The sequence below is a fragment of the Miniopterus schreibersii genome (assembly GCF_964146895.1).
Source record: "Miniopterus schreibersii genome assembly, chromosome: 9".
Lineage (NCBI taxonomy): Eukaryota > Metazoa > Chordata > Mammalia > Chiroptera > Miniopteridae > Miniopterus > Miniopterus schreibersii.
The window spans coordinates 47,588,918-47,603,354 of record NC_138118.1 but is presented as its reverse complement, the minus strand read 5'-3'; the positions used below and the strand labels follow the sequence as shown (position 1 = coordinate 47,603,354).

Sequence of the window (14,437 nt, the reverse complement as noted above, 5' to 3'; positions counted from 1 at the left end):
CAGCTGCTCTAGGGGCTCTTGTTTCCATTTGCTGCACTGTCTCCCCTCCAATGGCCTATATTATAACGCATTCTAGTCATATGCTCTTGTCTTTCCAGTGGAATCTCTCCAGCCAATTGCTCTCTGACATGACATCTCCATTGTGAATTTGGCACGAACCTCTGTCTCAGTGTGCCCAAAGCTATACCCACTGTCTCCCCCACTCCCCACAGAGTACTGCTCCTCCTCTCATTTTCCAGTCTCAGGGAATAGCTTTGCCACTCACCAGGTTTACCACGACTTCTCATTTTTCCCTCATCTATCCAGTCGTTTTGAAAATCATGACAAATCTACACTATAAATATTTTTTCAGTTCACTTCTTTCCAAACCCATGACACCATCATCTCTTGCCTGGAACATAAAAATAACTCCCCACTGGTCTGTATCTATATACTCCTGCCATTCTCAAACCCCCAGGACGGTTAAGGTAATCTTTGAACAGGATGCAAAACTAATTGTCATTCCCTTGATTAAGACACATAAGTACCTTCTCATTGCTCTCAGGATACAGTCTTAAATCCTGAGTATGCCTTGCCTAATTTACTCCATCTTCATCTTTTTTTTCTCCCTTAACTTCCTCTGAAAAAAGTCTCTTGACTCTTTTTTCAAGTTTCACATTTGATAGCACATTGGAAAAACAAGTTTTTCTTGGCTCTTTAAATGACATTAGGTAAATGCATATGCATAAAGTCTCATTTTCCCCTTTACTAGCACTCATCACACATTGTTTAAAGACTACACATCTTGCCCAGCCAGGTGTGGCTCAGCGGTTGAGCATCAGCCTAGGGTCTGGGAGATAGAGGTTCGATTCCTGCTCAGGGCACATGCCCGGGTTGTGGGCTTGATCCCCAGCAGGAGTCATGCAGGAGGCATCTGATCAATGATTCTCTCTCATCATTGATCTTTCTGTCTCTCCCTCTCCCTTCCTCTCTCTGAAATCAATAAAGATATATTTTTAAAAAATAAAATAAAAATATAAAATAAAGAGGGAGCTCTTTCATGCTCCACCTTAAGTTTAAAAATAATAAATAAATAAATAAATAAATTAATTAATTAATTAATTAATACTACACATCTTGACATATTTTGAGTTCCATGAGCGCAAGGACCATGCCTCTCTTGTTCAGTCCTCTGTCTTCAGTGCTTGACACCAATTGAGTGCTTAACAAATATTAAATAAATATTGAATAAATGAATATGTTCAGATCATGAACTTGCATTTTAACTTTCAAATGCAACATGACAGTTGGAAATATCTAAAAACAGAGAGTTTCATGTATTGGTAATTACATGTTTCAATAAGGTACAGCTAAGATGACTTAAAGAACGTAATTGTACCTTCTCTTGCTGCTTCTTTCCTATGCAATTTGCGAAAGTCAAATCTGTATGAGAAATCAGCTGGGAGACGGCATGACTTTTTTAAAGTCTTCATTTGAAGGGCAAAACAATGAAAGATTATAAGTGTTCTTGAGCTTTGTATTTCATAAAGATGATTTTAATATTGCTTTCTGAGATTGATACATATGCAGAAAATTGATCCAAGAAGTATACTGACACAAAGATGATATTCTAGTTTAATTTACCCATTTAAAATTATTTTTATTAATTTTTGAAGTTATAAAAATAATAGCTGCCCGGCCGGGTGTGGCTCAGCGGTTGAGCGTTGACCTAGGATCCAGGCGATCAGGGTTCGATTCCCGGTCAGGGCACATGCCCAGGCTGCGGGCTCGATCAGTGACTCTCTCATCATTGATGTTTCTTTCTCTCTCTCTCCCTCTCCTTTCCTTTCTCTGAAATCAATAAAGATATATTTAAAAATAATAATAATAATAGCTAATAAACATAAAGGTATGTAAAAAAAACTTTTCCCTCCCCCATCGAAATTTACTTAGGTAATCAAAGTTGATCTGTTGTACATTCCTCCATCTAGTTTTCATGCTTATATAGTTATGTACAAAATTATATGCATATATCTAGCTTGATGTTTGCTTATTTTTAAAAAATAGGTTTAACAATATATATTATTCTGCAACTTGGGTTACTCTTTCAATAGTAATAATTTTTCAAGTCATTAGATACAAACCTAATTCATTGTTTTTACAAATCTGATTTATTGTTTTTACACTAGGTAGTTTTTCATGGTAATGATAACCACAATTTATTTAATCACATTCTATTGATAGGCATTCAAATCATTTTTAAGGCTTTGCTGCTACAAATAGTGCTGCAATAAATATTATTATATGGGTATCCTTTTACACCATCACCTTTATTTGTAGAGGATATATTCTCAAAGTGGGATTATGGAATCAAAGTATATGTATATCTTTTAATGTTAATGACTATTGATTATGCTCCCAAATGATTGTCGAATTTCATATTCCTCACATTCACATTATGTGTCAGTAGTACTCTCTTTACAGTTTCTGCATTAAGCTGTCTCCACCACAGTTCTGCTGTGAGGAAATCACAGTGACCCTCACTGGACTCCGATTGGTTCCCTAGTCTTAGTACTTTCCAAGTCTCTCACTGGATCATACTTGGACTTCTGGATGACATCCATACCACAGGGAAGTCTTGGGAGTAATATTTGCCAATGTTTTCACTCCATCATTTTTCTGCTCTGACCCCCCTCAATGGACGTGTAAAACCACTCTACAGGAAACAGTCCTCCCAACGTTGTAAACTTAAGGGTTTCACAGGCCCCTTCTGTTTTCAACTCCTTTGACTTTTTCTGTGTTTTCCCTCTTCTTACCACCACCACACCATACCCCAGACTAATGCCTAAAGATATTAGTGCTGAATTCCTGAATGAAACAGGCAGTTTCTTAAATCTAAACATTCCTTCTTTAAATATCTTTTCCAGCCACCATCTTACCTTGCAGGAAATTTCTCTACATTATATCTTTCTTCTTATTTACCCCAAGTATGTGCATTTTTTCTAGATGATACTTGCTCTACTCTTCCCTGACAAATAAGACTCATGGTCTGCCTTTAATGGCAGAAAAGCTAAATGGGAAGGAAAAAAACCTGAGTACCTCAGAGAGAGAATATACATTAGGGAATATTTTTAAATATCCCCTTTATACAATGACATCTACACCTTGACCAAAATATTTGCCCATACTATGAATAAATACCCTTTAAAATTATCTTGTTTACCCACTCTTTGATGTGTCTACTGATTAAACCTTTAGAATGTCTCTATTTCTGTACCTTTTCTCCACCCTCTAGACCCTGAACTTTCCCAAGATAAGGTTTAAAATCCACTCTGGTGAAAGATTTTTCACATGTTTCTTCTTTTCAAGAATCTGTCTTTAACACATACTACAAATTTCCAAAAATGTGACCATCCTCCATTTACATTTAATTCTATTTGTAGGATTTATTTCTTCTTAATTTTTATTTTCTCCAGTTCTCTCTCTATTTTGAGATCTCTACTCTGATCCAATCATCATGACATGGTTAGAGTAATTCCTCAAATGTTGTCCTGAGATAGGATACATGAGTAGTATGCATTCAGGACTTTTGCATATTTAAAAGTGACTTACTTTTGCCTGGATAGATAAATAATATTTTGGCAGAGTTAAGTTCTAGGGTTGCTATATTTTTTTCTAGTGTTACTACAGATGTTGCCTTATTATCTTTGAGTTTAGTGTATCACAGATGAAAGGTCTGAGGCTCTTTTGTTCCTCTTTTCTTTGTAAATAATTGTGTTTCTTCAGTGTAGAAGTTGCTAAAGTTGCTTTTTTAACAGTAGAGTTTGGAAATTTCACCTACATGTGTTTAATGGGCTATGTGATTTATTATTCTGTCCTCAGAGTAAATGAACCATCTCAATCTGCAGGCTGAATTTTAGCTAAATTTTCTTCCATTTTTTTATTGTTATTATTTCTTCCCCATGTGTTCATTCCAGAGTTTGTACTACTTACCTGTTGAGACTCTTAGATCTGTCTTCCAGACCTGTTATCATTTCTCTTAAGTTATGTATATCTTTTAGTTTTTGCTCTGTTATATTAGTTTTCTATTGCTGCTGTAACAAGTTACCACAAACTTAATGGCTTAAAGCAATGCAAATTTATCATCTGACAGTTCTGTAAGTTAGAAGTCTGACGTGGGTCTTACTGAGCTAAAATCAAAGGTGTGGGCAGAACTGCATTCCTTTCTGGAGGTTCTAGGGGAAAATCCATTCCCTTGTCTTGCCAGCTTCTGAGGGCACTTACATTTCTTGGCTTGTAGTTGGTCCCCTTCTTCTGCCTCCAAAGCCTGTAACACTGCATCGCATTGATCATTCTTTAGTAGTCACATCTCCTTCTAAACCTCCTCTTTTGCCTTCCTCCTACACTTCTAAAAAATCTTTGTGATTACATTGAACCTGCCTGAATAATCAGTCTCCCAATCTCAAATTAAATCGTCCATTTAATCAGGTCTGCAAATCTTCTTTTGCTATGTAAGATAAGATTCACATGTTCTAGGGAGTGGGACATTGACATTTTTAGAGGGTTAAATTCTGCCTACCACACCTGGATTGTGAAATGATGGTCCTCCAATTAAGTAATCAGCAACAAATACTTGAAGGATAGACAAGAATGATGCCTGAAAGGGGGCTCCAATAGACCTAGTGATAATTTTATGAGCTGTTTACAATTATGCTTTTCCTACTAGCCTCACAGAGCTTATTCCCTGATGCAGCATACTCCACACTCATTTAGAGGTTGCTGTGGCCGGAGAGACTAACCACACACCCTTGTTCCCTTGTAGAATCCAGTGAACGCGAAGACAAGAGTGCAGGTGCCTCAGGGGAGACACCCTCCCAGCCTTATCCTGCACCAGTGTACAGTCAGCCTGAGGAGCTGAAGGAGCAGGTGGATGATGCAAAGCCAACTAAACCTGAAGAGAATGAGGAATCAGACCCTTTGCCTGATAACTGGGAAATGGCTTATACAGAGAAGGGTGAAGTCTACTTCATTGAGTGAGTTTCACACCTTTCTTTGAACATTGCCAGAAAGATCATAGTGTATAAATGATATAGCAAACAGAGATGTGGTGAAAATAAAATAATGAATTTTTTTTTAGCATTAGTTCCTTTCTTTGTTAGAGAATAATGGGATAGTGCCATAATACAATTAAGGATCCTAAATTATAGCAATAAATCAAAGGATATATTAAACAACGTTATTGTAAAATTTGTTGTAATAATGGGGAAATGCTTACTCTATTCTGTTAAGATGTCCATATAGTTTAAATAAGATAAACCCACATTTTAAGTCAAATTGCTGGAAACTTCCACCATCATGTTCAATGATTTAACAGGATGCAGCTATTTAAGGCAAAATGCTTGCTAGTCATGAAAATGTTTTAAGCATTCGACCCTGAGGCCAGGTTTTAATAAAATCATTTGTTTTTGCATAGTTCATCATACTTATTTTTTAATTCCATTGTATTTCTTGCTTACCATTTTTCTGACTTGCCAAGGAAACTAAAATGCTAATCCTGACTCTCTGGTGATATTTACCCACCCTAATCTTTTCTTTCTTTTGGGACTTTTTTTCCAAAATGAAATTTTTAATATATTTTATTAATATTGTCTAAGTTTTCTTTTATCTCCTAGAAGTAGAACAACTTTTTTAAAATGAACTATGAAGTTGAAGATCTTAGCACAAAATTAAATTGTCGATGTACATAAGATAATCACAATGTGCATTAGAAAGAATAAAAAACATCATAAATGAACAACGACCCTTACTTCCTTAAAGCTTTATAAGCCTCAAAAAGAAAAATTAATATAAACTGAAGTTTTCAGTGCTGACAGTGGATAAAAAGTATGTAAATTCTTATTATTCAAGAAAAATATTAAAATTGGATGCCTTTTCCCAACCTGGAATGATTTGAGACTTAGATCTCCATAGGCAGAATTCAGTTGTGAAATTGAAATGTTACCACATGCCAATATTTAATTCTCACGTGAAGGCAGAAGCTTTGATACTTGTGGCCAAGGGAATACATAATCAGGTAATTACTCGGCACTCTGCTTGACTCCAATATGGATGAGAAATGCAGTGTTTGTGGAAAATGAATTACTATTGTTTACCTTTTGACAAATCTTACACTGTTTAAAAAAATTAAGAATCTCTTATATCAGTTTTTTACTATAATCAATAACCCAAAGGCATCTTTTATCAATTAATTGGAAAAAAGAAAGTCATATAGAATTTTTTAAATGCACAAAAGTATTTATATCTAAAAACAGTTTTTCTGTTGATCAGCACAGCATGGAACCATTATAGACCAGAAGTCAAAATATAAACCCTAGATGTGAGGTCACACATTTATGTTCAAAACATTTGATGTTCAGAACAGGAAGACTGATGATATATACATTTTTATTATATAATACAAGGGGAGTAAAGCTATGTGGAAATAATAAAAGAAAACCAACATGACAAGTTGATGAAAGAATTATGTCCTTACAATGTTTCTAGTAATGCAATTATAAAAACCTTCCTTCTTTGGGATTATAAACAAACTTTTTTTTTTCTTTTAATAGTGTTAGGTTTGGAGATTGTGGAGAAAGGGATTTTGGGAGACAGAAGTTGTGCTAATGGAATATCGTAAATGATGAGATGGGAGAATCTACCAAAATTATTCTGTTAATACACTAGTCACCTAGTGTCAGAATTCAAAGACTCAAAATTAATTTCTGCTCTCAAATTTATTGTCAAGTTGGGAAAGAGATACAAATAGTTATATAAAGTATCAGTAAACAGTTTCTGAGTTTTGTGATACTTTGATACTATTCAGAGAAGGATATGCTTAGCATAGACTTAGGTAGTAAAAGGAGGCATCATAGATAAGGTGCAATAACATAGACTGGAAAACTTGGTAACATGTAGATAGGGCATTTCACATAGAAGAACTGTTATTACAAAGACCCTGACCCTGGGTGTATTACAAATAGTGAGAAGCCCCCTGACCTTACTAAGGTGTTAGTTGGTGAATCCTGTGAAATGATTGCTTAGTTTTCATTTTGCTAGATCAGTGGTGTTTTTGAAAGAGAAGCAGAGGGCTTTGTTTGTTTATCTTCTTTGTGTTACTGCAGGGAAGGATGAGTGGGTAGTATTAGGAGCAGAGATAGGCTGAGTTGGAAAATTAAGGCAAAAGAAGGAGACAGTTTTATTTGTGGTGAGAAAGCTGGTGCTGAGGGAGATCCCTCCAGAGGGGAATGCAGAAGCCTAGAGTAAGGGCTGAAATGAGTGTGACCTGAAGGCAGTCAATGTAGGAGCAGGAGCAAATGCCCTGCTTCAAAAGGTTATTACACACAATGCAGGCATTTGCCACATCAGATCACCTCCATCCTGGACCAGTTTGAGCTCCATCTTTCCTTCCTTCAGAAGTTTACTTTGAACCTCAAGGCTCAGTGTTATGAGCTCAAGTACCACAGAGCAGGGATCAGTGTGTCATTCATCCGGCCCCTCATTTCCACACTATCACAACCTGCCCTGCAGTTTCCTTTCTTTCTGCCTACATCTCATTCTGCTTTGCTTTTCCCTGAGTTTTCGACAATTTTCTCCTGACAGCTTTCACTCTTTGCTCTGGAATGCCCCTTCCCTTCCTAACTACATTTGACAAAATCAACATTTCAACCCACTGTCCGTGATCTGTGTGTACCTTTGCTACTGATATCACAAGGAATTCTTATCTGAATAAACTCTATACTATTACGAAAGCTCCTTGGAACTATCTGGTAGAGCAGGAGAGGGAGCATAGTAGGGCAATAAGGACTTTCTTAGGGACTAAAGCCATGATGTGTCCCAGAATTTCTGGTCAAGAAACTTTTAAACAAATACTATTTGTAATATAAAAGTTTGCAGTCCTGAGGCAAAGTCATGGTAAAGAAAGAAGATTAAAAGGAAAGGTAATGTAAGTTAAGAGGAAGATCAAACAGAATGAAAGGTAGAAGAGAATGAGATTTGTGAGGTAAAGAGAGCTGACATCAGTGAAAACTTCCCTCTGGTACAAATATTGTCTTAGGGTAATGGAAGTCTCTGCTTGTAGGCAACACTTTCATTATACTTTACTGAAACGAAGATCATAATAAAACAGAAAATAAAACTAAAGAGAAAGCCGCTGTGTTTCTGCATATAAAATTGTGCATCTATCATTTATTTCTGAGTAGAAGAGGGGAACTCTATGCTGAAATGTTAACTTAAATATGTATTTTAAAAATACATATTGGGTTTTGAATTAAGGTAACAAGTCACTTCATTGTTCTGTCTTCTGTGCGGTATTATAAAATAGTTATTGATTGACTCAGTATTGCAAAATAGTTTATGTGTCTGAATACTTTACAAGTTCTGCATTTAGAAAATGAGGATATTCTTTGTTGTTCTCAATAATGAACACATTTTCCAACTACATTTCCCATACTCTTCAGGACTGCTTTCTTTGATGGATGATAAAAGCAGATTCCTTTTATCATTTGCAATGATATTGAATGGGAAAAAGTTAATATCTCAGAAAGTGTTTTTAAATAACAGAATTTTAACTTGTGAGTGAATGCTGTCTTCCAAACACGCTTTAAAAACATTAGTTATGTTTTATATTTAGCAATTTTCAAAAGAGTCTCAAATAAATAATATTATTGCCCTAACAGGTTTGGCTTAGTGGTTAGAGTATCAGCCCTCAGACTGAAGGGTCTGGAGTTCGATTCCAGTCAAGGACAGGTACCTTGGTTGCAGACTCAATCCCTGGACCCAGTGGGGGCATGTGAGGGAGGCAACCAATCGATGTGTTTCTCACACATCAATGTTTCTCTCTCTCCTTTCCACTCTTTCTGAAAAAACAATGGAAAAAATATCCTCAGATGTGGATTAAAAAAAAAAAAAAGCATAATATTATTTAAAACCAGTTTTCTTGCCTGGCCCAGCGGTTGAGAATCGACCTAGGATCCAGGTGATTGGGGTTCGATTCCTGGTCAGGGCACATGCCCGGGTTGTGGGCTCTATCAATGACTTTCTCATCATTGATGTTTCATCTCTCTCTCTCCCTCTCCTTTCCTCTCTCTGAAATCAATAAAGATATATTTAAAAAAAATAAAAAGTAAACCAGTTTTCTTAATTCATAACATCATCTTCATTAATATTATCTTCTAAAATAGACAGTATATAGTAATTATAAATTTAAATTAGTAATAATAATTATAACCTATTTAGTGCCTACTTTTTCAGACTGTGTTCAGGTAACCTTAACAACAATAGGTAATACATTAAGCATTTGCATTGTAGAAATTTTATTCTCACTTTAAGAAACAGGCTTACAGAGGTGACTTGTTCCTAGTCATATAACCAAGAATTGACAAAGCTAGGATGCTTTGATTTCACTTATGTAACAGATATTTATAGGACACATACTATGTGCTAGGAACCATTTTAAACCCAGGAAACAGAAAACTGACAAGATTGGTAATTTTCATGGAACATAATCTACCTCCAGGTCCTTGCTCTTAACCATTTTGCTACAGTGCTTACTTTACATATGTTATATTATAACTACCCTATAAACATTTGATGAAACCCCCATTATATAGATGAGATTCTCAGGCACCATTGGGCAAATTAACATTCCCAAGTTCTCATAGTTCTCTCACCTTGCAAAGCCATTGCTATTATTTCATACTACCTCTAATGTGTAAACAAACATTGGCTGAAATAAAAGTAAACTTTTATATTATAATTATATCATTTTATAAGTTTCTTGGCCAACAATTCACCACTCAAGAGGCTAAGTGTTCCATAAAGAAGAGCTGCCCAGGGTTAATCTGGATTGACATTCTTTGGGGATCCCATTAAATTACTTCTTTATCTGTTTAGTTAGTGACAGAAAAGAGACTGCTATTCCTTTGACAAAAAACAAAGACAACAAAAACCTATTTGTTTACTACCATCTTCTTGAATAGCAGCAAATGCTATGCCATCTTAAATAACATTTTTAAAGTAGACTCTTGAAACAGAAAATGTCACGGCAGTACATGGTTTTGTAAATCTTTTTCAGGGCTCAATTTGCTTTTAAATTCTAAACAAAATATACAATTAGACTGTTTTTTTCTTGTGTTGCTATTTCTGTATCTCCTTAAGTTTTAAATGAATCACCAATTACCATTTTAAACAAAATTTAAAACTTTCACTTATTAAACAAAAGGCAAAATGTTTAAGAAATTTATTGGAGAGAAAAGTATAATCATTTTTTTTATTTTTAAAATTACATAAAATAGCCTGGCCAAGCATGGCTCAGTGGTTGAGCATTGACCTAGGATCCAGGAAATCACAGTTTGATTCCCAGTCAGGGCACATGCCCGGGTTGCGGGCTCGATCTCCAGGCGGAGGCCTGCAGGAGGTTGCCGATCAATGATGACTCATCATTGATGTTTCTATCTCTCTCCCTCTCCCTTCCTCTCTCTGAAATCAATAAAGATATATTTTAAATAAATAAATAAATAAATAAATAAATAAATAAATAAATAAAATTACATAAAATATAGTCAGTAATTTCTATGTTATTTTTGTTCTTAACCCAATATGACTACTACTATTGTAACTTTAACATTCACACATATCTTGAATTGCTCAATAATATTTACCTGGCCCTTGTTTACTTTATTCAAAAGAGTATGTTTCTTTGAGTCAAGTATCATTGATTTTAATCCCTTATTATTCTTCTGATGTAGTATTTCACAGGATGAAAATACAGTTTACCTATCAATTAAACATTGAGATTTAGAATTGGCTTTTCAGGAGGACTTTTAAAATTCAATGTATTTGTCAGTGTGTAAGGCTATTACTATTTTTAGAGAAAATGGAGCGAAGGAAAGGACTGTACTTGATAGCAAAAGTTTCTTATTTCACTAATAAAAATTCCAGTTGATGAAATATCATTCAATATTTGTATAGCAATGAAAATATTGTTTTGATCTGGGTAGCAATATAAAGGTAGGAAAGGAGAGAGGAAAAGAAAACATAAGAAAAGAGAAAGGAAAGGAGACATATCTCAAAATTAAGTTTGAATTGGGTCATCCTTGGGAATGCACTTATGTATACCTAAGTAACAAATAAGCGGTATGTACTCTGACTGGAAAAACAAAGAGTAAATGAAAAAGAAATGGAATGGAGGATTGAATGTGACATTGCTACTGTTATAGTAATCTGGTTATTATTTAACGGGAAAGGAGCAAATGGGAGACTAGATAACATAGGCATGCCATTTATACAGCTTTGCCAGGGATCTGCAGTTAACATTCTCCAAGTCTGTTCCCTGCAGATCACTGGGGGAAAGGGACTGGACAAAGGCAATTTAAACACATGCCCTCTAAGGTCTGGGTAACATGGGAAGGTACTTAAATGTAAGTCATGCCTGGGAAAAGTCAGTGGCCAGAATAGGCGTGGCCACTGCAGGCATAAGAAAATTTGATAGTTAAGTTCCTGAACAAAGGAGTACCTCTCTCGTTCTCTCTCTCTTGCTGCTCCCACCTGAACTCCTTTCACAGGGGGTAGATCCTCTGCATTTGCCCACGTCGCTCACAACCATATGGGACCCACACAATGGACTCATGGACTAATGGATTGAATATAGCCTGATGCTACACTAGACCCCACTCCACCATGGAATGGAGTGGCTCCATTCCTAATTTTGGCTCTGCTGGACCCCCAGCTGCACTTTTTCAGAACTAGGTTAAGGACAATGGGACTTTGCAACTGAAGAAATATAATTCCACACCAATAAAAAGCATTCACTCTCCTGTGCAGGTCTTAGAAAATTCATTTTTTCAAGATATCACAAGAGCCGCCTCACTCCCACTAGTGTAGGGAAATTGGACCCGACTGATTTCTCTGGCAACAACTTGACTGAAAACAGACAACAATGGGTCCAGATGACTGTTACCACTTGAGCCAATGAAACAGAGACATTGTTGGATCGTATATGTGTGGTTATTCCCATATTGCCAGCCATATGAGAGAGCAGTAATGGTCACCCATGAATATCTGCTCTGCCCCCCGCCCCCATAAGCCAGCTGCTTATATTGGGTAGAAGGACAAAGATTACATGGGAAAGTAGGAATTAAAGTCATGGGGAAGTAGGAATAGTATAATGCTAACAGGTTACAAGCAATGTGGGCTGGAGGTTGCAAAGGTCAGGTGCCTTCGGGATTCCATTGTTTTGGGAAAATGGTTGTTAATCTTTCCATGATGATAGACAGTTCTCAGAAAAGAAAATGGACCACATCCCAAGGGTAATTCCCATTTCCCGAGGTGTACAACTCCCAGCCAGGTTAGAAAGTGCTTTTTCTAGTTAGAACAGAACAATCACAGTAAACAGAACATGATTAATATTTCTTAAAACTATAGCTAACAATCACAATCAACAGAGCATGGACAACATCTGCCCCTAACATTACCTGTATGAAAATTTTCAGTTTTAATTCTAATAAGTACTTGACCCATTTGATAGCATCTTTATTAACCTAATTCTTTAGTATAGCATCTAAGACCTAATATTTATATATAGATTATATAAATCAAGATTTTCCAAACTTTATTCTGAGAAAATACTCAAATTCAAATGAAAATTTGAGTGTGATTTAAATAGACAATTCAAGTTTATAAGGAGAAAAATTTTTCCAGTGATATTATCTGTGCTTCCTCAATCACAATGTTTTCTCTTTCACCTCTATGCATGTGCAATTTAATATAATACCTACTAAGTACAGGCCATTTAACACAAAGGAATTTCATTTGGTGATTACTATCCTCAAATAGAACATAAAGGTCTCTGTTTCTAAACCACTGGCAAAGGAACTGATTACCTTTTGAGGCTGTAAAATAAAGCACCTCAGTATAAAAAGCAAAATGTTAGGTTTATTATGCCTTTGGTTTCAGATCATTAAAAACTTTAGACTTGGGAATCATATATATCTGGGTTTAATGCTAATGTTGAAATCAGACACAATGGGTCCTTGCCTGTTGCTACTTCATCCAATTAAGCAGAGATGTGGTTGAATCATATATGAAGATTTTATTCCATTATTGCTGGCAAAATTGGAGAACAGAAGGATTTGTCCACATAAAATCTGCTCTAACCCACCCCCCAGAAGCCAGTTCATTATATTGGGTAGAAGTACAAAGATTACTTGGGGAAGCGGGCAAAAAGAATATACTCACAATATGGGTATAGTGGTTTACAGGTTACAGGAAATGCAAATGTGGTCTGGGAGTTGCAAAAGGGTGAGGCGCCTCCACAAGTGGAGTGGGTTTCTGGCTGGGTGTTTGCAAATCTATAGAGCACCTCTGGGACTCCTTTGTTTCTGCTACAAGGTTGTTCATCTTTCCATGATGATAGGCAATTAAGGAGAATGGTTTGAATTCCAAAGTCAACTCCCATGTCCCGGGACATACAACTCCCAGCCAGGTTAGAAAGTGCTTTTTCTAATTAGAACAGAACAATCACAGTTAACAGAACACGATCAATATTTCTTATAACTATAGCTAACAATCATGGTCAACAGAGCATATTACTATTTCTGCCACCAACAATGTGAGGGTTAAAAAAGTATTAATACTTTTCCTCCCACCTTCTAAGTTCTTCTGGCTGGGCTAATATATTAACAGGCAGATTAACAGGAGGCAAAGTTTTAATACATGTACCTGGGGAATTCACATAGGCATGATAATTTTAAAGACAGTGAGGCAACATTGGGTAAATGAGACATTTTGGACAAAGGGGAAAGGGGGAATGGGGTATTAGATTTCAGAAGTGAGAATCAGTGATTTACAGGTAATTGAGGAAGAGGGGAACATATATGGCAGGCAAATTATTTTAGGCAACTCAGAAATAATGGGCTTGTATCTAGCTATCAGGTACCTGCCTAAAGCCCTTTTGTTTACCATACCTAATTCAAATTAGGCTAAGGGGATATCCTAAACTCTCTTTCCTGAAGCAGATTTCTCTGTCTGAATCTCTTGGCCAGGAAAGGGGGCAGGGTCAAAGGTTCTGAATCTTGTTTTTTAATAAACAACTTAAAGTCAATGTCTCAAAAGGGCAACTTCAGGGTGGCAGATTCTTGTTTCCCTTTACTAGCTCTTTCCCTTTCATCCATTAGCTGTGTAGCCTTGGGCAAGTTGCCTAGCTTCTCTCAGCCTTTGTTTCTCTATCTGTAAAATGGAGTTAAAAATATGTAGCCATAATCACAATAAGGTGATGCATGCAGTCCTAGTGCAGTACCTGACAAAGCAGACAATCATCACATTCATGAGATAGTGGGAATAATTTTGAAACCGTGTACCAGAATGCCAGCTGCTTTCCCTGTTGAAGTAAAGCATTTTCTATGTGACAAGAATGTTTCCTCAG

General features: G+C 36.2%; 1 protein-coding gene across 4 annotated transcripts in view; it reads left to right on the top strand.

Moving 5' to 3' along the window:
- MAGI2 (membrane associated guanylate kinase, WW and PDZ domain containing 2) overlaps positions 1-14,437 on the top strand; it is a 1,283,361-nt gene that overhangs the window by 836,718 nt on the left and 432,206 nt on the right. For all 4 annotated transcript variants that reach the window (XM_081147187.1, XM_081147188.1, XM_081147190.1 and 1 more), the window contains one exon: positions 4,802-5,012. In XM_081147187.1, the coding sequence (XP_081003313.1) occupies positions 4,802-5,012 (211 nt within the window). The remainder of the gene's footprint in view (positions 1-4,801; positions 5,013-14,437) is intronic.